Source organism: Elephas maximus, chromosome 7 (genome assembly GCF_024166365.1).
Source record: "Elephas maximus indicus isolate mEleMax1 chromosome 7, mEleMax1 primary haplotype, whole genome shotgun sequence".
Taxonomy (NCBI): domain Eukaryota; kingdom Metazoa; phylum Chordata; class Mammalia; order Proboscidea; family Elephantidae; genus Elephas; species Elephas maximus.
The window spans coordinates 86284647-86309872 of NC_064825.1; the positions used below are offsets into that span (position 1 = coordinate 86284647).

The following is a 25226-nucleotide window of genomic DNA, read 5'->3' on the forward strand; positions in this document are numbered from 1 at the left end:
TTACAGCATTTGCCAATTCCTATGGTACAAATATTCTGACTTATGGCCAAGTTATCAACATACCATCACTGAACATGAACTTGGGAAGAAACACGCAGTAGCACAGTGTTATATAGTATTTCCCCCAAACAGATACAAATAACCTCAAGAGCATAGCTAATAGTGAAATGAAATAAAATAATTAGGAAATAAAGAGTATTCCACAACCTCTGTTTTTAATATGACCTACTTAATTGTAAGTTTATATAATTAAAATTTTAATAATGGCTGTTTTTAACAACAGGCTCACAAAATTCCTGAAAATTTAACAACAGGTGCTCACTAGCCAGTACAAGTTAGCTCCCAAACACCAAAGCAATTAAATTAGAATCTCTGGGGGAGAGGAGATTGTCACGAACATTGCTATTTTTTTTTTTATATAAGGTCTTCAGACAATTCTAACGTGCATCCAGGATTAAAAACTACTGCCCTAAAGTCTGAGGTTGGGGCTGATGTTGAGGTTTCTTGGGAAATAGGAAGGGAAATTTATTCTCTGAAAGAAATTGAATGGTCCAAAGGAGAAAACTGGGAAGAGAAGGGGGATAAGTGAGTGGGCCTAAGTACTTCATGAGGAAAAAATCAAAAAGGAAAATTGCTGAGAAGGAAGGGGAAACTCTGAAGTCTGGACTAGGGTGACCCGCTATTCCAGAGTTGCCTGGGACTAAGAGGTTTTTTGGGTTGTGGGACTTTTAGTACTAAAATGCGGAAAGTCCAAGGCAAACCAGGATGAGTTGATGACCCTACTTCAGGAGATAGCAGTGACCCTTCTCCATGATCTCAAAAATCTTGAGTGAAACACTGTATTTGTGATGTGGTAAAAAAATTTTCTGGAAGCCAGTAAAGGAAATAAGAATTTTACCAAGGTTGGTTCTCTGCCGAAACTGTATGTCAGCTACTGCTGAAGAGGGAAACTGCTGATACCTGGGTTAGATTCACTTCCTGTGTCAGATGAGTCTATGGTACTTTGTAACAGGGATTACAGTTGTCCTTTCCCACCATCTCCTCTTGCTAAATGAGTTGCTGTGCTATTTATCAAACAATAAGCTCACTGGTATTGAAGTTTTGCATGATCCCATTATGAGTTCCCTTACTCACTGATTTTGTATATTAAATAAGCTAAACCTTAAATTATTGCTTCAGGAACATTTTAATCATGACTTTACTGTAACACTCTATCAGTGCTGTCCAATACAACGTTCTGTGATAAAAGAAATGTTTTTATATGGTATTTTCTGATACAGTAGCCACTAGCCACATGCAGTTTTTGAGCACTTGAAATGTAACTAATGCAACTGAGACACTACATATTATAAATTCTAATTTTATTTAAATTTAAATAGCAACATGTGGTTAGTGGCTAATACACTGGACAGCACAATGTGTCAAAACAAATACAGCTGCTTAGTTTCTTTGTATATATAAATTTCTTCTTTTTTTTTTTTTGCTGGTATGGAAAGAATTTTGAAACATATTAAAAAGGGGAATATATAAAACCAACAATTCATACCCAAAAATTAAATATTTGCTACCAAATTATTCAGAAACAAGTAGTGAGGTTGTGAGGAAAACATATTTTTTTCAAGCTAAAACCAAAAAAAAAAAAAAAAAACAGACCCATTGCAGTAGAGTCAATTCCAACTCATAGCAACTATACCATAGGGTTTCCAAGGAGCAGCTAGTGGATTTGAACAGCCAACCTTTCGGTTAGCAGCCGAGCTCTTAACCACTTCTCCAACAGAGCCCCTTTTCAAGTTAGGCTATTATATATAGTTCATATGATAGTTGCTGATACAAATAAGTGTCATTTGTACCACACTCTCTCACCTGGCTTCTCTCTTAACCAATAACAAGTAAATTACAAATAGGCAGAATGCATCTGTAACTAGATCAGAAGCCTCGATAAGAAGCATACTACTGGTCTATAGGAACCCTGGGACCCTAATGTCTTCCGAAACCCTTAGCTGACCAGCACAGACTATGAGAAATACATTATCAAGTTAAACATGGAATTACATTTCCCCTAAGGGTAACTTTTACAAGGTAATATTCTAATTCAAAATACAAACAAGGGAATGCCATTGAAAGAAATAATTTTGAATAGAAAATATAATGCTAATAAGGTTATTTGAAGAATAAAACAGTATTAAGCAAGAGAAATTATAGAGATGAAGGCTGATCCAAATACAATTACTTTGAACATTATCACATCGCTATAAACATAATCAAAAGGAAATGAAGAGTTGTAGTAACAGTAGTTTGTTAGCTAGAAAAGGGTCATACGTTGAGTAATTTAAATTTTACTAATGATAGTCTCTTGAAATGTCAGATATAAGATTATAAAACCATATTAACTTTACAGACTCAACATGGATACTCTATTAGAAAAAACAAAACTAAATTTCCTAAGTGTTTAGTACTGAAACCACTTTAGTCAAGTATGGGTTAGTCTTCTCTTCCAAAGATGGAATACCAGAGAGTAGTCTAGGATATTTAGCCATCTTATCCTGACAAACAACCAATTCACCTTTATTCCCAGTATATTCTTAAGTATTGATTTTACCAAGTGAACTCTGACATGTGTCATACTTACCCAATACAGATCCTTTTTCTCGGAAATGTAGTTTGAACATCAATCAGTCACCTGGCCTTTCACCTGCAATTGCTATTGCCCCTGTCTGACAATTATTAAAGCTTGCCCAGTCCTCCAAATGATTCATTTCCCAAATCTCAGTTTTTACTGAAATACACAATGACTCCTGTCACAAATACCTGTTTCTTGCAAAATATGTAAGTGACCACACGATTAAATTCCTTCATTAAAATGACACTTTTCTGAGCTGAAAACTAATTATATAAATCCACATTTCAGAGGCCTCTAGGCATTTTCTTTTAAGATACAGCTCCAAACTCCAGTTTGAAAAAGACAACATAAAAAGAAATTCAAGCTGATTGGCTCTGTTACAAGGGCCTTCAAACAGAGCCGAGTGTTTACATCTTGCTGAACCCAGTGAGAGTCACTGAATGACACCCACCTTTAGCTGCAGGCCTCCTGGGAGAAGAGTGTTTGCTGGAAGGCTTTTAATGTGTTGGTAGACGTAAGAGGAGAATTGCTCCTGCTCAGCCTGTAATTGGGGGCCAAGTTTAGAGAGATGACCTCTGTTGCTTTTGATAGCTGTCTGCAATTCATCAATCAGCCTGCTCACCTGAAGGGGTTAAATTACAAGAGTTGTTAGCAAGATGTAATTGTTGATGTCACACCTATTAGATTTTTCAGTACCTGGTTTGATGGAGGGAAAAATGACTTCAAGACAAGAATTTTAGTACAGCTCTATTTTCAGGTAAAGAGATCAGAAGGGATGTACATTCTTTCATCAACAAATCTACACATGAAAAGATTTCCAACGTTTTCACTTCAGTGACATAGAATAGGTAGTCATTTACAATTGCTGAATAAAAAATATCTCTGGGTATGAAAAGAAAACAGTATTTAAGGAAACATATATACACAACATAGTCCCTGGGTTATGCAAATGGTTAATGTGCTCGGCTGCTAACTGAAAGGTTAGAGGTTTGAGTCCACCCAGAGGCAACTCGGAAAAAAGGCCTGGAGATCTACTTTTAAAAAACTAGCCATTAAAAACCCTATGGAGTACAGTTCTACTCTGATACACGTGGGGTTGCCATGAGTCAGAGTTGATTCAATGGCAGTTGGTTTTTATATACCCAACAAGTTTGCAAAAGACTTTTAAAATGCTTAATAGAATAAAACCTTCTAGTTTATGTACCGTCCACAATATTTCTATATATACCTCTTTATAGAATAGTTTATAATATATATATATATATGCTTCTTTTTAGAATATTTTCTTTTACTATATGTATTTGGAGTCCCAGTGGTGTAGTGGTTAAGAACCTGGCTGCTAACCAAAAGGTCAACAGTTCAAAACCACCCGCTACTCCTTTGAAACCCCATGGGGCAGTTCTACTCTGTCCTGTAGGGTTGCTACGAGTCAGGATCAACTTGACAGCAATGGGTTTATCTTAAATATTTGTAACCCTTAATAACTCATTTGGTAGGTTACTGACAGGTAGCTCTTAACTGTAAGTTGAAGTGAAAGCTGTGGAAATTTGTATTATCCAGTCATAAGGAAGGCTTCTCATGGTCCTCCCATGGAAACTTCGGCAAAACTTTGGAAATCATGGACATAGAAGGTAAAAAGGTAGAGAGATTGGGAGGAGGCAGAAAGAGGAAAAAATGATATAAAAAAGAACAAAGTAATAGAAAAGAAGATGAGAATAATTAAAAAAGGGAAGAAGGTAATTGGGGGATCTGAGCAGAGAAGAAATAAAATATGAAAAGGAAGAGAATATTATTTGTAGACTGAAATCCAATGACAGATTTCTTTCATGATCTTCCTTTTCTTACTTTCTGGAATGAATTTCTGTGCTACCTATAGTACTGTTAACCCTGTAAGAAAGTTGTGACATTTAAACTATGGAAACGATAGATGACCCAGTATTATTCAATGTTTTCAGCCTTATCTTCATCATCAGATAACACTATCTGACGGCAGTACCTTATTTTTACGAAAATAATCACCACCTTCTACTTTTGCTTGCCAACCACCCTCCCCCTACGAGGTATTTTCATAACGGCTGCTAAGCCAATTTTTTTTACACGTGGCTGTAAAAAAAAAATTAGCATAGTATGCTTACAAAAACACCTTGTGGAGGGAGGGTGCAGTTGGCTAATAAACGTAGAATGAGCATGTTATTTGTGTGCAAATACAGTATCATCCTCAAAAATGGTGGATAACAGTATATATCATACTCAAACTAAAGACTAAAACAGGCCAGCGACTTGCTCTTATGGTTATCTAAGAAAATCAAAAGCCAAAGACCTTAAATAGAGGAAGGAACCTCACTTCTGGAAAGCACTGATCATCTCTAAACCTATCCCCACTATCATGTGATTTAGAAAGATACAATTTTATGTAGCCTTTTAAAGTCTACTAAGTATCATGCAATGTATTTTGGTTGTCAGTAATACTTGCTCTCTTTAATTTATGTGCTTGCACCTTGTGGTATAGCAAGCCACAAAAAATAACGTAAATAAACAAACACATGAAGGAGGAATTTCAGACTTTGATTTGAGAGCATTTTTATACATGACTGGTTTTACTGTCACAATCCATAGCCTTTCACTGATAGGAGATTTCACGTGACATCAGAAATCAACCAACCATACAATTGATGATGCATGCCATTTGCATTCTAAAGGGCTATTGGTTAAAACCTTAAAATTTTCAATTGAGATGAACTTTTTTGTTGCTTTAAATTTTTTTCTCTATCATTTTTGCTATTTTCATCGACCCCATGATAATATGTGATGCATACTTACACCAATAGTGATTTTTTTTTTTTTTAAATAACTTCAAACCATAAAACAAGATGTCCTAACAACGATTAACTTACATCTTAAACATGGGAAGAACAGATCAAGAATTGTGCCCTTGGCATTTTTATAATGTTTCCATTCAATTTTGCTTAAACTTTATGTTACTTTACATACTCATAAGGTTTTTTCCCTCGAAGGGCTGCATTTTGTTCTTAGTTATTACAATAACGTGTCATCCCTAAAGATAATCCTACACATGAAATAACTCATATATACTAAAATCTGGCAGGTAATAAAATACTCCTGAATTATTTTACATAATACAAATTTTTTTCAAATCACAGATGTTGCTAAGAGAAAAAAAATGTTCTTTAAAATTCTTCATCATAAATCTTTTTTTTTTTTTCCTGCAAATCCTTTTTTTTTTTTTTTTCCTCTCTACTTTTTTCTCTACAAAAGCAATGTGAATAGGGGTAAAAGAAGACAAAACTTGACCTTTTGTGATCCCAGCATTAATGGGTCTGTTCATAATTCAATCTATGTGTGTGTGGAAGCATCCATGTGGAAACATAGAGGCCTGAGAGACATAAAGCCTTTCCCTTTAAACATTATCTGACCCTATCAGTCCCATTCACAAAAGGCGGCTTACGTATGCATATGTTGAAAAAATGCACCATCTCATTGTGCAGCAGAAAGCCTACACATTTTTACACTTCATTCTCCGTGGACATGCAGCACGGAAGTGACACTTGTACAGAATTTGAGAGAGTAACAAATGAGAAGAAGATAAGACCCCCCCTCCCCAAAATTGGGCTATTCTGGTGAGAAAAGAAACCATACTTCTGAAAGAATGCAAATATGCACAAGTCTATAAACGTACACATAGGTTGGCCTGGTCGTATTTGTATGATACACTCATATAACCCTTGAATTCAATTCAATTCAGTTCTCAGCATAGTTCGTAGCTGGCACAAAATAATATTCTGCTTATAATCATTCTAAAAAGTATGCACATTGAAGTTGTACAATTTGAACTGGTACATTCTGAATACTGTACTTTGGCTATTATTAATGACCCTTGAGGCACTCCTGAATTTTCTAGTGACGAATTCAGCTGTTGGCCTGAATGCTGCATGGTCCAGAGTCCACCCATGTTATCAAAGAGGACTCCAGAACGCTTTTCACAGACCTGTCACATGAAATCAGGACAAAGGGCAGGAACCTCTATGCTGGGAATATCATCTTGGCATGTAACACACAAGATGGTCCCAAAGTCAACACTTAAACTTAGGACCAAAAAACTTTGTGATTAACAATATAATTGAGGGAGGAAAAAAGAAAAGGGAAAGAGATATAAAAATAGTATTTTAAGCTTCCAAAGATCTCCCCTTGCTTCAGGTCCAAGACTACAGTGTTTTTCAGACTGAGAAGAGGACACAACCCTGAAACTATTGCCCTGAGATAATCTTTAAACCAAAAATATCCCTTGATGTCTTCTGAAAACCAAACAATAGCTTAACTAATAAAAAATCTCTGCCTCGAGCATTAAGCTCTTTTAAGAACTATGTATATGGGATAAAATTGACAACAGCAACTTGAAATATTAGACAGGAACCTTGGGGGGCAGTGAGTTTATGTTGATGGAGAGGAACAACTCAGAAAAGGAGGACGCACAACTCGAAAAATGTAATCAATGCCACTAACACTACACGTAGAAACTGTTTAATTTGATGTATGTTTTGCTGTGTATATTCTCAAAAACAACAATAAAATAAATTAAATTAAAAAAAAGAGAACATAAACTTAATTTGATAAACAAGACTGGAAAAGACATGGGAGCCTGTGATCAAAATTATCTCTTGACTTGGAGGGTTATCTGCAGCATAATTACCGTAAAACCTGAAATGTGTGGCCCCTCTTATTCCTACCACTTCGACTACTCCCAACTTTTTTATAGTTTCCTAGGACCCTTCCAAGAAGGGAAACATTTTGGAAGGTGACCTATCCTGCTTCCAGCCAGAAGGTTCCCTATGCGATGTCTTTAGGCTTATTCACCAGCCTAACATCCACATCTACTCTTGGAGGAAGGAACAATTGAAAATGGAGACACTTTAAATGTCTTCATAATCCACCATGCAATAGGGCTATGTTGATGGCAATAAGGATAATGTCGACTATACCTTTTGAGGCAGCTAATGAGAATGTGCCTCATAGATCTCTAATTACAGGAACATAATAGACCGAGGGTCCTAGACACTGTGCTCCGAAATCTATCTCCAGGTTGGCACCAATGGCTGAGCACAGCAGGGGCACTAAGGCAGATGCATTCTTGGGAGTCACAGGAGTTGTCTGACAGTCGATTTGGGCTCAAGGACACCTCCGACAGTTTTGCTGAACCTTCCTTAGACTGCATGGCAATAGGGGACGCTTCCAGTCAACCTGCCTTTCTTCTTTCATCTTCACTCGAGTTTAGACAAACATCTCAGTCTGACAGCTTTCCCAGTCGTCTCCACCTCTTTCCCTGTTTTCTACCATAGGCATTTCTCCTAATAAAATCCTTACAAATTTAATCCCTTTTGGCAACTGCTTTTCAAAACCAAAAAAACCAAACCCCTTCTCAGGGAACCTCAAAAAACACATTTCTAAAGTGCTAATGAAGCCCTGGTGGCACTGTGGTTAAGAGCTCAGGCTGTTAACCAAAAGATGGGCAGTTTGAATCCACCAGCTGCTCCTTGGAAATCCTATGGGGCAGTTCTACTCTGCCCTATAGAGTTGCTATGAGTCAGAATCAACTGGACAGCAACGGGTTTGGGTTTTTTGGTTTAAAGTGCTAATGAGTCCCTGGGTAGTGCAAACAGTTAAAGTGCTAGGTTCTTCCTGGAAAGTTAGAAGTTCTAGTCCATCCAGAAGTGCCTCAGAAGAAAGGCCTGGCCATCTATTTCCAAAAAAAATCAGCCATTGAAACCCTACAGAGCACAGTTCTACTCTGACATAGATGGGGTTGCCATGAGTCAGAACTGACTTGACAGCAACTGGAAAGTGCTAATAATAAATTACATGTTAGATTTCCACTAGACCATTTCTAAACAGCTATATATATGGGATAAAATTGACAACAATGTATTTAAACATATATAATCACCTCAAAGTGGTCTGATGCATATATTATTATTATTATTCCCAGTTTTCATGAGTAGAAACTACATTAAATAAAATACAATCTTTAAAATATAATTACAGACAGTAGATTAGGACGTAAATCTCAGATTTTATGGTATTTAGTTAGAATTTTGAGATCTGTCTTGTTATTGTTAAGTGCTTTCAAGCTGGATCTGTTTTATAGCAACCCTATGTACAACAGTACAAAACATTGCCAGGTCCTGCACTATCCTCATAATTGTTGCTATGTTTGAGCACATTGTTGCTGCCACTGTGCCAATCCATCTCACTGAGGTTCTTCTACCTCTTTTTCGCTGACCCTTTACTTTACTAAGCATGATGTCCTTCTCCAGGGACTGGTCCTTCCTGATAACATGTTCAAAGTAAATGAGACAAAGTCTCACCATCCTCCCTTCTAAGGAGCATTCTGGCTGTACTTCTTCCAAGACAGATTTGTTCCTCCTTCTGGCAGTCCATTGTATAGACAATACTCTTTGCTAACACCATAATTCAAAGGCATTTGTTCTTCTTTAGTCTTCTTTATCCATTCTCCAGCTTTCACTGCATATGAGGCCATTGAGAATACCATGGCTTGGGTCAGGCACACCTTAGTCCTCAAAGTAACATCTTTGCTTTTCAACACTTTAGAGAGGTCTTTTGCAGTAGATTTGTCCCATGCAATCTGTCATTTGATTTCTTGACTGCTGCTTCCATGGTCATTGATTGTGGACTCAAGTAATATGAAATCCTTGACAACTTCAATATATTCTCCATTTATCATGATGTTACTTATTGGTCCAATTGTCAGGATTTTTGTTTTCTTTTTGTCAAGGTATAATCCATACTGAAGGCTGTGTGGTCTCTGACCTTCAATAGTAAGTGCTTCAAGTCCTCTTCACCTTCAGCAAGCAAGGTTGTATCATCTGATAGTGCAGGATGTTAATGAGTCTTCCTCCAATTCTGATGCCGTGTTCTTCTTCATGTAGTCCAGCTTCTCAGATTTTCTGCTCAGCATGCACGTTGAATAAGTATTTTGAAAAGATACAACTCTGATGCACACCTTTCCTGATTTTAAACCACACAGTATTCCCTAGTTCTGTCCGAAAGACTACCTCTTGATCCAGGTACAGATTCCCCATGAGCACAATTAAGTGTTGTGGAATTCACATTCTTCCCAATGTTATCTACAATTTGTTAGTATCTACACAGTCAAATGCCTTTGCATAGTCAATAAAACACAGGAAAATATCTTTCTGGTATTCTCTGCTTTCAGCCAAGACCCATTTAATGTCAGCAATAATATCCCATCTTCCATGTCCACTTCCAAATCAGACGTGAGTTTTCTATTGATGTATTGCTGAAACCATTTTTGAATTATCTTCAGCAAAAATTTTACTATCATGTGATATTAATGATATTGTTTGATAATTTCTGCATTCTATTTGTAATGGTCAAGGTTGTGTGTCATCATGGCTGTGCCATGATGCTCGGTGATTTGATAGTCGTATGATGGTGTGATCACTTCCTTGATATTATGTGATCACCTCCATGATGGAATCTGCTGTGAGTATCCAATCAGTTGAAAGGGAGTTTCCTTGGGCGTGTGGCCTGCACTGAACACAAGTGGATATTCTAGCAAGGCTGGTGGGCTTTTGCTAATTCTGGATCCTGCAGCTGGCTCCTGTTCATCTGATCTCCAGTTTTTGGGACTTGAGTTAGCAGCTTACCTGTGGTCTTGCCTGCCAATCTTTGGGATTTGTCAATCCTCTATCAGCACCATTTTTTCAACAGTATGTGCTCACTTCATGTGTCATGTTTTTGCAATTCTCACAATATTTCAAACTTTTTAATTATTTTTATATCTCTTATGGTGATCTGTGATCAGTCATCTTTGATGTTACTATTGTAATTGTTATGGGGCACCGTGAACCACGCCCTTATAAGACAGCAAACTTAATATTTGTTGTGTGTGTTCTGACTGCTCCACCAACTGGCCATTCCTCCATCTCGGTCCCTCTCCTTAGGCTTCCCTATTCCCTGAGACACGACAATATTAAAATTAGGCCAGTTAATAACCCACAATGGCCTCTAAGCGTTCAAGTGAATGGAAGAGGCACAGGTCTCTCGCTTTAAATCAAAAGCTAGAAATGATTAAGTTTATTGAGAAAGACATGTCAAAAGCCAAGACAGGCTGAAAGCTAGACCTCTTGTGCCAAACAGGTAGCCAAACTGTGAATGCAAAGGGAAGTTCTTGAAGGAAATTAAAAGTGTTACTCCAGTGAACACACGAATGATAAGAAAGCAAAACAGCCTTATTGCCGATATGAAGAAAGTTTCTGTGGTCTGGATAGAAGATCAAACCAGCCACAACATTCCCTTAAGCCAAAGCCTAATCCAGAGCAAGGCTCTAACTCTCTTCAATTCTATGAAGGTTGAGACAGGTGAGGAAGCTGCAGGGAAAAGTTTGAAGCTAGCAGAAGTTGGTTCATGAGGTTTAAGGGAAGAAGCTGTCTCCATAACATAAAAGTACAAGGTGGAACAGCAAGTGCTGATGTAGAAGCTGAAGCAAATTCTCTAGAAGATCTAGCTAAGATAATTTATGAAGGCGACCACAGTAAACAACAGATTTTCATTGTAGACAAAACAGCCTTATATTGGAAGAAGATGCCATCTAGGACTTTCATAGCTAGAGAGGAGAAGTCAATTCCTGGCTTTAAAGCTTCAAAGGACAGGCTCACTCTCTTGTTAGGGACTAATGCAGCTGGTGACTTTAAGTTGAAGCTAATGCTCATTTATCATCCCCAAAATCCTAGGGCCCTTAAAAATCATGCTAAATCTATTCTGCCTGTGCTCTATAAACGGAACAACAAAGCTTGAACAACAGAACATCTGTTTACAGCATCTTTTGCTGAATATTTTAAGCCCACTGTTGAGAACTACTGCTCAGAAAAAAAGATTCCTTTCAAAATATTACTGGTTATTGACAATGCACCTGGTCACCCAGGAGATCTGATGGAGACGTATAGGGAGATTAATGTTGTTTTCATGTCTGCTAACACAACATTCATTCTGCAGTCCATGAATCAAGGAGTAATTTTTACTTTCAAGTCATATTATTTAAGAAATACATTTTGTAAGGCTATAGCTGCCATAGACACTGATTCCTCCAATGGATCTGGGCAAGGTAAATTGAAAACCTTCTGGAAAGGATTCACCATTCCAGATGCCATTAGGAACATTCATGGTTCATGAGTGGAGGTCAAAATATCAACAATGACAGGAGTTTGGAAGAATGTGATTCCAACCCTCATGGATGACCTTGAGAGGTTCAAGACTTCAGTGGAGGAAGTAACTGCAGATGTGGTAGAAATAGCAAGAGAACTAGAATTAGAATTGGAGCCTAAAGATGTGACCGAATTGCTGCAATTTAATGGTAATACTTTAACAGATGAGTTGGTTCTTAAGGATGAGCAAATAAAGTGATTTCTTGAGATGGAATCTACTCCTGGTGAAGATGCTGTGAACATTGTTGAAATGACAACAAATGATTTAGACTATTACATAAACTTAGTTGATAAAGCAGCAACTGGGTTTGGGAAAATTGATTCTAATTTTGAAAGAAGTTCTACTGTGGGTAAAATACTATCAAACAGCCTCACTTACTACAGAGAAATCCTTCGTGAAAGGGTCAATCAATGTGGCAAAGTTCATTGTTGTCTTATTCTAAGAAATTGCCACAGCCACCCCAACCTGAAGCAATCACTACCCTGATCATTCATCAGCCATCAACAACTGACTGAAGTCTCAGATGATAGTTAACATTTTTTCGCAATAAAGTTTTGTTTTGTTTTGTTTTTTGTGGCTCCATAGCGGGTTGCAGCCATGGTGGGAGTTATGGGACAATAAAGTACTTTTTAATTAAGGTATGTACATTGGTTTTTAGACATAATTGTATTGCTTACTTAATAGACTAACAACAACAAAAAAAAAAACCCAGTGCCGTTGAGTCGATTCTGACTCATGGTAACCCTATAGGACAGAGTAGAACTGTCCCATAGAGTTTCCAAGGAGCACCTGGCAGATTTGAACTGCCAACCCTTTGGTTAGCAGCTGTAGGACTTACCACTACGCCACCAGGGTTTCCTTAATAGACTACAGTATGGTGTAAACATAAATTTTATATGCACTGGGAAACAAAAAAAAAAATGTGATTCACTTTATTGTGGTGGTCTGGTAGCAAACTCGCAATATCTCTGAGGTATGTCTGTATTCCATCAGGCCAGGTCCATTTGTATAGTTGCCTTTTTTTTTTTTTTTTTTTGGAGAAAGGTATTTGCAATGAATAAGTTGTTGGTCTTGTAAAATTCTATCATGTGATCTCCGGCATCTTTTTTATTACGAAGACCATATTTTCCAACTATCAATCCTTCGTCTTTGTTTCCAGTTTTTGAATTCCAATCACCAGTAATTATCAATGTATCTTGATTGCATGTTTAGTCAATTTCATACTGCAGAAGTTGGTAAAAATCTTCAATTTCTTCATTTTTGGCCTTAGTAGCTGGTAGATAAATTTAAATAATAGTTGTATTAACTGGGTCTACCTTGTAGGCACCTGGATGTTATCCTTTCACTGACAGCATTGTACTTCAGAATAGATAATGAAATGTTCTTTTTGACAATAAATGTGACACCCCCAGACCCAGTGACACCATTCCTCTTCAATTTGTCATTCCTGGCATAGTAGACCATATGATTGTCCAATTCAAAATGGTCAATACCAGTCCATTTCAGCTCATTAATGCCTATGTGTTAATCTTTATGTGTTCCATTTCATTTTTGACAACTTCCAATTTTCCTAGACTTATACTTTGTACATCCCACGTTCTGATTATTTATGAATGTTTGCAGCTGTTTCTTCTCATTTTGAGTCCTGCCACATCAGCAAATTAAGGTCCTGAAAGCTTGACTCTATCCACGTCATTATGGTCAACTCTACTTTGAGGAGGCAGCTCTTCCCCAGTCGTATTTTGAGTGGTGATCCCGTGGTTAAGGACTCCACTGCTAACCAAAAGGTCAGCAGTTTGAATCCACCAGCCACTCCTTGGAAACCCTATAGGGCAGTTCTACTCTGTCCTATGGGGTCGCTATGAGTTGGAATTGACTGAAGAGCAAAGGGTTTGGTTTTGCTGGTTTTTCCAACCTGAGGGTCTCATCTTCTGGCACTATATCAGACAATATTCCACTGCTATTCATAAAATAAATAAATAAATAATTTTTTTTTTTTTTTTTTTTATTCATAAGGTTTCACTGGACAATTTTTGCAGAAGTAGACCACCAGCTCCTTCTTTCTAGTCTGTCTTAATCTGGAATATCTGCTGAAACCTGCCCACAAAGGGTGACTGCTGGTATTTGAAGTACCAGTGGCATAGCTTCCAGCATCACAGCAACACGCAAGCCACCACACTAAGACAAACTGACAGACGAGCAGTATAATAAACCTACGGCAAAACAAACACTGAAGTGATTCCCCCCCCCCAATGTTTTATTTCCTTTCACAATCAGGTTTCACATCTCTGTAAATTAATTAAGGTTGTAAATTAATGTAACTGATTTTTTGCCTTAGTCATCTAGTGCAGCTATAACAGAAGTACCACAAGTGGGTGGCTTTAACAAACAGAAATTTATTTCCTCACAGTAAAGTAGGTTAAAAGTCCAAATTCAGTGCATCGGCTCCAGGGGAAGGCTTTCTCTCTCTGTCAGCTCTGGAGGATGATTCCTTGTCATCAGTCTTCCCCTGGTCGAGGAATTTCTCAGGCACAGGGACCTGGGGTCCAAAGGACGCGCTCTGCTCCCGGTGCTGCCTTGTTGGTGATATGAGGTCTCCAACTCTCTGCTTGCTTCCCTTTCCTTTTTATCTCTTGAGAGATAAAAGGTGGTGCAGACCACACCCCAGGGAAACTCCCTTTACATTGGATCAGGGATGTGACCTGGGTAAGGGTGGTGTTACGATCCCACCCTTATCATTTTAACATAAAATTACAAGCTCAAAATGGAGGACAACCGCACAACGCTGGAAATCATGATCCAGCCAAGTTGATACACACATACTGGGGCGGGGGGGACATAATTCAATCCATGACATTTTTGTAACAAAAACACTAGAATTTACACATCCAAATTAGTATAATCATTTTCAAAGTAACAATGTAGAAATTATCGTCTCAGTCTTTGAAATATATTTAGATGTTAACGCACACATACACAAATATTTACAAATACATTATCTGACCCTTTACCATGTATTTGATCTTTGAAGCAAATGAAAGGCATTTGGAGGCATATCTGATAAATCAATATGTAAATAAATAGAAAAAGGCAACTGAAAATGCAGCATTGGAATAGGTAGACTACACCAAAAGGTGGCTATTTTGAAAAAGAAACCATATAGGTTTCCTCTTCAAAATAAAAGGAAAAAAAGAAATCCTATTACCTTGTAGTAATACATTTTAGATATCTATGTGTATCCACTGGGTAGGAAGAACATTGATGCATATGGTGCTAAAAATATAATGATGATAATAAAGAAGAAACACCAAATAAACATAAATACAGTTGGATTTCCCGGAAAAGGCAATTATCGTTTCCCATGTTGCCAGCTAGGTAGCATTGTTGTTGTTATTAGGTGCCCTCGAGTCAGTTCCGACTCAGAGTGACCCTATGCACAACAGAACGAAACAACGCCCGGTCCTGAGCCATCCTTACAATCGTTGTTATGCTTGAGCTCATCTTTGCAGCCACTGTGTCAATCCACCTCGTTGAGGGTCTTCCTGTTTTCCCCCGACCCTGTACTTTGCCAAGCATGATGTCCTTCTCCAGGGACTGATCCCTCCTGACAACATGTCCAAAGTATGTAAGATGCTGTCTCACCATCCTTGCTTCTAAGGAGCATTCAGGCTGTATTTCTTCTAAGACAGATCTTTTCGTTCTTTTGGCAGTCCATGGTATATTCAATATTCTTCGCCAACACCGCAATTCAAAGGTGTCAATTCTTCTTCAGTCTTCCTTATTCATTATCCAGCTTTCACATGCATATGATGTGATTGAAAATACCATGGCTTGGGTCAGGTGCACCTTAGTCTTCAAGGTGACATCTTTGCTTTTTAACACTTTACAGAAGTATTTTGCAGCAGATTTGCCCAACGCAATACGTCATTTAATTTCTTGACTGCTGCTTCCATGGGTGTTGATTGTGGATCCAAGTAAAATGAAATCCTTGACAACTTCAATCTTTTCTCCGTTTATCATGATGTTGCTCATTGGTCCAGTTGTGAGGATTTTTGTTTTCTTTACGTTGAGGTGTAATCCATACTGAAGGCTGTGGTCTTTGATCTTCATCACTAAATGCTTCAAGTCCTCTTCACTGTCAGCAAGCAAGGTTGTGTTATCTGCATAATGCAGGTTGTTAATGAGTCTTCCTCGAATCCTGATGCCCCGTTCTTCTTCATATAGTCCAGGTTCTCGTATTATTTGCTCAGCATACAGATGGAATAGGCATGGTGAAAGAATACAACCCTGATGCACACCTTTCCTGACTTTAAACCGATCAGTATCCCCTTGCTCTGTCTGAAAAACTGCTTCTTGATCTATGTAAAGGTTCCTCATGAGCACAATTAAGCGTTCTGGAATTCCCATTCATTGCAATGTTATCTAGGTAGCATTACAAACTTTATATTTAGCATAATCATCATTTTCCTGGACCATTTCAAGTTTTCAGTTCCACTGAAATTATAATTTTGCATAAAATATTCAAAGGGAAAATAATTACAGTGTCTACAATGGAGAAAACACGATCTATTCACTCTTTTATATTACTTTTTAATGAATCTCTAATAGTATTTTTATAGATATAACTTTATTATCCTAGTAAACTTCCTAAAGTTTAGCGTATCAAGATACATGATATATTCTTCCTAACCTTACTTCAAATTTCATTAAACATTTTTCAAAGGATTAGAAGATTTTTTAAATTCATAATTAATATCCTTTTTTAACTTCTTAATATTCTGTGAAATGAATCAGTACTATAACTTAAATGTATACCATTGTTATTTGTTACATTTTAGAAATTATTCGAGTTGATATTTTTTATGAAATATTTTTTACTGAGACTGCTAATCAATGTCTACAATATAGCCTTCAACATTGGACATATATAAGTCCCAAATATTAATATGGTCTCTGATGTGGGACTTGAAATCCCACAGGAAAATGTAATGAACTGTTCCTGTGCATCCATTGTCAAATACATTTTCAGTAAAGGAGACAGACGCAACCACAATGACAGGAAAATGCTAAAACCCCAAAGCGTGGATAGAGTTCTTTACCAAAATGTCAAAAGAGAATTACATTAGAAGTTTATTTTTTAAATATTCATACTATCTTATCCCTTAAGTTGCTTCAAGATTCTATTTATGGACAATGGTACATGAAAATTAGCAAATTCATGTTCTTTCCCCAGAAAGATTAAATGCTTTTGCATTCCAGGAAACTACATGAAAATCATTTTCCCCTTTTGTCTAACACCAATTTGGTATTATTATTTCATATATGGAATATGCTGTCAACTGCACAGCATGAGCTTTGGAGAGAAGAAGCCTTGCTTTAATAGTTCTTCATTACAATATTGCCTACAGAATCTTATGATTAGCTGACTTGGGCTTGACATTTTGTAAACTACAGCTTTTCCTTGATAAGGTAACTTCATTAACATTTTTTAAATTCACAACAATAATTTTATTCTTATAGTCAGAAAAGAAGATTTAGTATTTATCCAAAATTTAAAAATATATATTATTTTCCTATATTTTCATGTTCTATAATTCCCACTTTCAAGTTGCATTAATAATTAACTAATTTAGAAATTGATGAGAAAATATTTATGACATCTTTTCAGAAAATTAAATGATTTATTCTTTCAAACATGCAATTATTTTTCAAGCTGCCTCAGTCAATAAAATTATTTCCAATTTTGATCACTTTTTCTATTATAAGTTGTTATCAGCTAACTATAGTTGGTTTACAACCAGACCTAAAGTAAAATTTATCTTAATTTTAAAATTAGCATTAATTGTAGTGTTATAATACAATATGCAAAGTAAGGAACTTACTTCTTCTTGTGCCTTATGGTGTTCCTTTGCTGACATTGAAAGAATGCCCTTTTCAGTAATTTTCTCCTTCTGTTCATCCACGGCAAAGTTCAACTGGAAAAAAATAATGACGACATGGAAACAGGCTCCTACTGACACCTACTAACAACATTTATTCAAACAACTAATTTATCGCAATTAAGTAAGTTTTTTTAAATCACTTTTGCCCATGCTTATCTGAAAATGAACTTCATATAAATAGCCTTAAAAGCTCATTTTATACTTAAATCATTTAAACATTCTAAATTTTTCACTTTTCTTTTAGGTTTACTAAAATGTGATGTGGGGGCTACTTAACTGCAGGAATTTGACACTGATGAGTATTTTTAAAAAGCATTTTATTAAAATGAGCATAGCAGGGTTTTTTGGTTTGTTTTCTTAAATGAGGCTGATATTTCCTATTAAAATCTTTCACTGCCAGTAGGGAATAAATTGGCTACTGTTATATCAGAGTAAGAATTCAAAGTTATAAACCAAAAGCAAATGTCAATTGAATCACTCTAGAACGGTGCTAAATGATCTTTAACATTTCATGACAGAAAATCATGTGTCTACCCTACCTCACCAGTAACCTCCAATCTGTTCCATTTACAAAGCCAGATAAACCTCTCCTACTACTGCTGCTAACCCACGTGTTATAAAAAGGAGAGTACGGCCCGTGGTATATTTCTTTATAAATAATCCCTATAGGAACAAAGTACTATTTTCAACAAAAAGAAAAACCTAAAATTACACGAAAATATTCTCTGAAAAGATTGACATGAATAGAAAGAAAGCAAGAACTTGATACGAGAGCCTTCTGAACTGGAATATTTAACTATTCTCAGACAATGGACTTGCCATGTGCTATCTTCTTACTAAGGATTAGAAGAAAAGTGAGTGATGATCCCATTTTGTTTCATTTGTTTTTTTAGTGTTGTTGTTTTAAGTAAGCTTTCTCAATTGTTTGCCTGGCAAATCATGTTTGTGTAAACCTGAATCTTTAATCCATACCTTACCTGAGGACCCACTCCTACACTTGGGATAAAATGTGAGGTTCAGTAACATGGCCCCCTCAAGCTAGCTGTGCATTTATGCTGGCAGAACATTATCAGACCTGTGAACGCTTTATCCAGCCATGTGTGATACTCAGTACATCAGAGATTCTGTTTGTTGGTAGAAGAGAGAAACCCAGGGATCTATAGGAGACTCTGATGTTCGCCCAAGGTAAGGGGCTGGCAAAGTTTTCTGAAAAGGGCCAGTGAGGCTTTGCAGAGGAGGTATACAGTCTCTGCTGCAATTACTCAACTCTACTATTGTATCATGAAATAGACAATATATAAACAAAATGACTGTTGATGTGCTTCAATAAAACTTTATTTAAAAGGAAAAAAAAAAAGCATATGGCAGGCCAAATTTAGTCAGTGGGTCATGGTTTGCCAATCCCTGCCCTAGACTAAGAATCACTGATAAAAGCATTAAAAAGAAAAAGAAAAGAAAATTATCCTGTGAGACTATTCTTAGGATCACTCTCCCCAAAGAATATTTATTCCTGTGATGAAGTGATACAAAAGAGATAATATCATAAAAAGTCAAATATCAAACTCCACTTCCACCCAGAAGCATATGTGTGAATTGTGGCACAATATACTGATCTCAGGTCTCTATCACAATGGTTCTTATCTTGAGAGGAGGTGAATATAGAGGAGGGCACCACCACCACCCAGTGCCGTCGAGTCGAATCCGACTCATAGCAACCCTATAGAGGAGGGCAGCTAGAGAATATTTATCAAGCCCATCTATTCTTTAAAATATCCATTTCCAAATGAAAAAACATCAGAGCAAATTTTTGAGAAGAACTGCCTCATAAGGTTTCCAAGGCTGCAATCTTTACAGACTCAGACTGCTACATCTTTCTCCTGCAGAGCAGCTGGTGGGTTCGAACTGCCAACCTTTCAGACAGCAGCCAAGCGTTTAACCACTGTGCGACCAGGGCTCCTGTAAGAGAAACAAAAACAGAGCCACAAAACTCTTTGGTGCCACAGCAGGTAAGTCAAATTCTAATGTGGCCTCCCAGGGCCATGACACTTAGAACTGCTTCCAAGTAACTCTTTAAAAGGTGAGAATTCTTTACCTTTGAAAGCACCACAGTTGGAAAAATCACCTCCATTCTAATATCCAACTTCTAAAGAAGCATTATACTAATCTACATAACCTGAGGGAAAAGCATACCGGCATTACTAAAAACCACAATACGTATAGCCACAAACGGGGAGTGAAGTAAGATATTGAGAAACAGTCAACAAAATACAAGGATATACACAATAGGCCTTCTCTGGAAACAGATAAGCCACTCCAAAAGAGATACATTTTAATACAATCAGAGAAAATTATTTCAAGTAAAAAGTCAAATTAAGAGAGTGCATTTTCACCCCGAGGTATTAATAATTTATGCAGTGCTCATAGCATCTCTCCCTCAAGCCAGCGACATAACAATAGTAGGACTCTTCTCTGCTGTCACTTTGGTTGAGGACATTCTGTTTCTTCATTAAGACAAATCTAGATGTTTTTGATTTATTGTTCTTATCTGAAATATATGAAATTTTTTGTCAATGAATTTAAAATTTCTAAGGCTGGTTTTTCATGTGTAAAAAAGGTAGAGCTTTCAAATTAAAAAAAAAAAAATTGGCTAAAATTTGTAGCTAATTGTAAAAAGACAAATTCCCAACAAATGGAGAGAGGAGAAAGCAAGTCACCTTGTTCTAAATGTATCTTTCCCTTTTTGGGTATGAGAAAGTGTTCCCAAATATTCACTGTGTACATTAAAACCTAGCAGGCCAAACAAGAAAGTTTAATTCACAATTTTTGTCAGGACTTGCTCTTAAAATTTTTTACCATGTAAGTAACAGACATTAGTCATCCATGATTAGGATAAAGTTGGGCCCACTCAATATTAACAGCAAATTTAGGGCAGAGGGGTATTAAAAAAAAGTGGTAACCAGAATACAGCAACAAAGAGACTGGTCAAGTATGGTAGCAGAAATTAAAGAACCAAGAAATACAATGGCTCTCTCAAAGAAAACTGAACAAAAATGCTTCAAGAACATGATCATGGTAGAGAAAGAGAGGATGAAAAGAATTAAGTTTTCATTGAACAAAATATATACCCTCATTATACCCTCTCTCAAGTCCTGAAGGGTCATAGTTGAGAAATACATAGTTCTATAGAAAACACATGGTCCCTTGCGACTATAATAGGAAATGTTCTTAATTTTGAGAAATTCTTCAAACTCAGGAAGCTCTACCATGGACACCCTAGAGAGGAAAGGAGGCTCAAGACCTCCTGCTGGAGAGACACAGCCAAAACAGTAGTGGTGTCCCTTCATGGGAATCCTTAAGAGTTGATGGCTTTTCTTTTTCATGTTTTTAACTACTCCTCCAGATATTTTAAAGTGTGTATATAAGAGTCATAAAGTCGAATTTTGTAAAAAAATTAACATGACAGGTAGAATGAAACCTATTTTACTGGAGAAAATAACACTAAGATGGTCAGTTTAGAGCTCAATTATTAATACCGTTAGTAAAGGAACAGTAATTGAAGCAAGCTGGTCTTTTCCTGTTTATTTAATTCATATTGACATTCCACATAGGTACTAGCCAAAGGGGAAAAAGCCTATTAGTCCAACCAGACTCTCACTGCTCTGAACCGTGGTTCCACATTTATCATTTTCTCTGTATTCAGAACATACAGTGATTCAAATGTGAAGTGTAAGTTTTTTTATTGGGTCACGTTAATAAATCAACATGACCCAATAAGAAAACCGAATACCTACATCTATCTATCACAAATCTAAACTTTTTACCAGCAAATATTGATTTATTAATAAAATCATTTGATGCATATTTTACATGCAGATCAATATAGGCAATGCGGTTTAGCATAAACAACAGGACAATCAGCCTTCATATGTATTTACAAGTTTCTCCAATGGTCTGTTAATATACAAAAGACTGGGACAAATTACTTATTTATATATACAAAACATGGCTATAAAGGCCAGCTGCAGGTATTTTTTTGGAAAGTGCATTTTAATAAGGTCCTATTCAGTCAGGGAACAAATGGGGAAGAAGTAGTTTGCACTACACAGTTTAGCGCAAGAGCTTTCTCTTTTTCTAACCACAAAATCAATCATTTGTCCAGACTGTGGGAGTCAGAGTTAGTTACTGAAAAGAGCTCCGTATATAAACAAGTCAATAACTCATTGTGTGTTATTGTTGAGCTGAAGAAGTCGGCTTTCAAAAAGCTGCCCCTGCTTCTCTCAGAATGAATGTCACTGTATTCAGGGACTGGGAGAGAGCCCTTTGTTTCTAGCTACTGCTGGCTGCCATTTATGTATGGGAACGGGAGGTGGCTGCTGGAAGAGCAGGAAAAGCTACCCTTCGGTATCATAGATGAAATGTCCAGGAAAAACCCTGAATTTTGTCAGCCTAAATCATTTGTATCTGGAAATGCATTAATGGTACTGATAAAGAGTGGCCACACAATAAGTATTTGGTAAAAGAATTAACCTATAAATGAGTCTGTATCACTTTAAATAGAATCAGGCTGATGTGTTTTGGTTCCCCACCTGTCAACACAGATGAAACCATAATTCAGGCAATGGTTTGAAAAGTTCAAATGTACAAAATCAAACTCGTGGGCAAGCGAATATGTCAAATAAATGCTATCTGCTTCTGCCATAAATACTAAGGTTGATTCTTGGGACTCTCAAAGGAGTTTTCAAGGTGTGTGTGTGTGTGTGTGTGTGTGTGTGTGAACATGCCCACATGCACTCATATAGTTACTTTAGTAGTCTCTACTGAATATAAAAATGAACTCATAAAGAAGATACTGTATTTTAGTTAGCATAATAGAATTTCTCTTAAGGAATTATTTTATATACTCAACACTTGTGATAAGTTAAAGAAATTTCACCCACCTCTGACTTAAAAAAGTCAATTTAAATATCTTTTAGAATTTGAAAAAAAAAAAGTGAACATTATCATACTCCTATTTATTTCACCTTAATATTTATTAAACACATATTACTTATTCAGAATCAAACTAGAGATTGTGAAGAAGCACAAGACCAGGTTTCAAGGTTTGTAATTATGTTGAGCAAATAAAAAATATATGTGGATCCATTTAATAAGTGGCCCTCTTTTTTTTTTTTTTTTTGCCTCTGAAACCTTTCTTCAAACAAAAGCATAGCTGTTAGTTAAATAAAGTTGGAGTTGTGGGTGAGGAGGGGTTGGGAACCTAGAGATGAATTCAACTGGTCCCATTTCCACTCCCAAGTTAGAAAACTCCCACATTAAGTAATATGACACACTTTCACATGCAACAAGCTCTCTTATACATCTTCCCAGATACAAATAGGTTAACAGCAAAGGACAATATGGTTGAAGAGACAATAAAAATAATAGATAGTGAAAAACAATATTGTATACAGCAGGGGGAGACAGTGTCAGATAAGTAGAAACAGAGGGATTTTCTGCCCTCCTCCCCTCAGTATGGAACACAAGGAGGAAGCTGCCTTGCAGCAACCAAGGACACAGCATATCAACACGGTGCCATGACATGATCAGGCAGAGGAAGGCTGGAAGTTTAGCTTTCCCAAACCACCCTTGGCACCTGTGTGCTTTATCACATGGAAGCAGATGAAAATCAAGCCGGGAAGTTTGCAAAGAAGGTGTTGGCATCATGGGGAAAAGATGGGTCTAGAGTGAGGGCAGCACTACAGACCACTCAAGCTAGGGCACAATGGGAGCCTCAGCCAGACTCTTGGAGGGGGTCTCTAATACCAGTGAAAGCCACGTTTAGATTGGAACATCCAGGAAGCACCACCAAAAAAAATGCCTAAGCCAAAAAAAGAAAAAAAAAAAAGGACACATTACAGGCCAGTAGAGCACCTAGTAACCAAGTGAAACAAGGTACATCCTTCCATTGTCCAGCAGATGCCATGTCAATGTATACATTCCAGTGAGCTAGCATGAGGCCAAGGACTCCTTCCTCCAATGCCTTGAGGATGTGAAAGCCACACAACCCATCTTTCCCTATACTACCTTAAGGAGACCAACAGGGTATAGGAGAGTCTGAAAGAACTACCTAAAATAACTAAATGATAAGATCAGATAAGCTTTATACAAAATTGGACGCTCAGTTATTTTCCCCCCACTATCCAGTGGGCAAGTGCTCAGGAAGAAAGCAATATTAGTGTCAGATAATAACTAAGAGTCATTTTGTTATTTTGCACACAAACTGTGTATACACACATGGGGGTGTAGGCTGATGGCTGAACTAAGGAGCAAAGGCAAAAACAGGATCTATACAAGAAGGGAGGGAAATAAACTATAGCAACAGAGCACATTTTTAGAGTAAACTATTAATGTGGCACCTAACAAACTGAGTAAGCCAATTAAGAGTATCAAAGAAAACAGTTGTTTGTGGATCCCCAAAAAAACTTTGAGAGTTGAGCTGTGAAGTATATGTTGCAGGCAGCCTCTGTGCCTTGTCTGCTTGTCTTACCACTTTGGGTATACCACTTCGGTATCATTCCCCTCATTAAAACTTATCATTAGTTTACACAAAGCAAAAAATCACATTTTGTCTGTACAACTTTTACCCATTAAAGTAGTCATCAGAATCAGAGAACTGTCTGAGAACTGCAGTTAGGACTTTAGGGCTCAGAAAGAAAATGTCATATAGGGTGTCTGAATGTGGGTTAGGCTGGGTGTGATATGTCTTACTTCTCCAACAAGCCTATGTCTAATTATTACCTAGTATAGATCTCTTCAGATTGGTTTCTTCAACATGCTCATTCCTGCCTTCAATATTTGTTCCTGCTATTCTGCCCATCTGAAATATACTCACCTCTCCTCATCCAGCCAAACCCCATCAACACTTTGAAGCCCATCTTTGGTGTAAATGCATTGATGAAGCCTACCCTGACTCTGTCCTCTCAATGGTCACTACATATATGAGTGAAAATGTACTGCCATACACTACAGATACTGGCCCTGCCTCCCTCCCTTCTTTCATTCATTTATCTAGTATATTTACTGAATGCTACTGCTATGCTGGCAACTCCGGTGGCGTAGTGGTTAAGTGCCATGGCTGTTAACCAAGAGGTTGGCAGTTCAGATCCGCCAGGCACTCCTTGGAAACTCTATGGGGCAGTTCTACTCTGTCCCATAGGGTCGCTATGAGTCGGAATCAACTCAATGACAATGGGTTTGGTTTTAGTTTTTAGTGCTATACTGGAGCCCTGTTGGCACAGTGGATAAGAGTTTGGCTGCTAACCAAAAGGTCCACAGTACGAACCCACCAGATGCTCCTTGGAAACCCTATGGAGCAGTTCTACTCTGTCCAATAGGATCGCTGTAAATCAGAATCAACTTGACGG

General features: G+C 37.2%; 1 protein-coding gene across 12 annotated transcripts in view; it reads right to left on the reverse strand.

Annotated features, from left to right (window-relative positions):
- Positions 1–25226, reverse strand: part of DCDC1 (doublecortin domain containing 1) — a 608393-nt gene that overhangs the window by 324678 nt on the left and 258489 nt on the right. For 11 of the 12 annotated variants that reach the window (XM_049890804.1, XM_049890803.1, XM_049890799.1 and 8 more), the window contains 2 exons: positions 17764–17856; positions 3072–3242 (listed from right to left, as the gene is read on the reverse strand). In XM_049890804.1, coding sequence (XP_049746761.1) covers positions 3072–3242; positions 17764–17856 — 264 coding nt within the window. The remainder of the gene's footprint in view (positions 1–3071; positions 3243–17763; positions 17857–25226) is intronic. The other variant, XM_049890805.1, reaches the window with a different exon arrangement.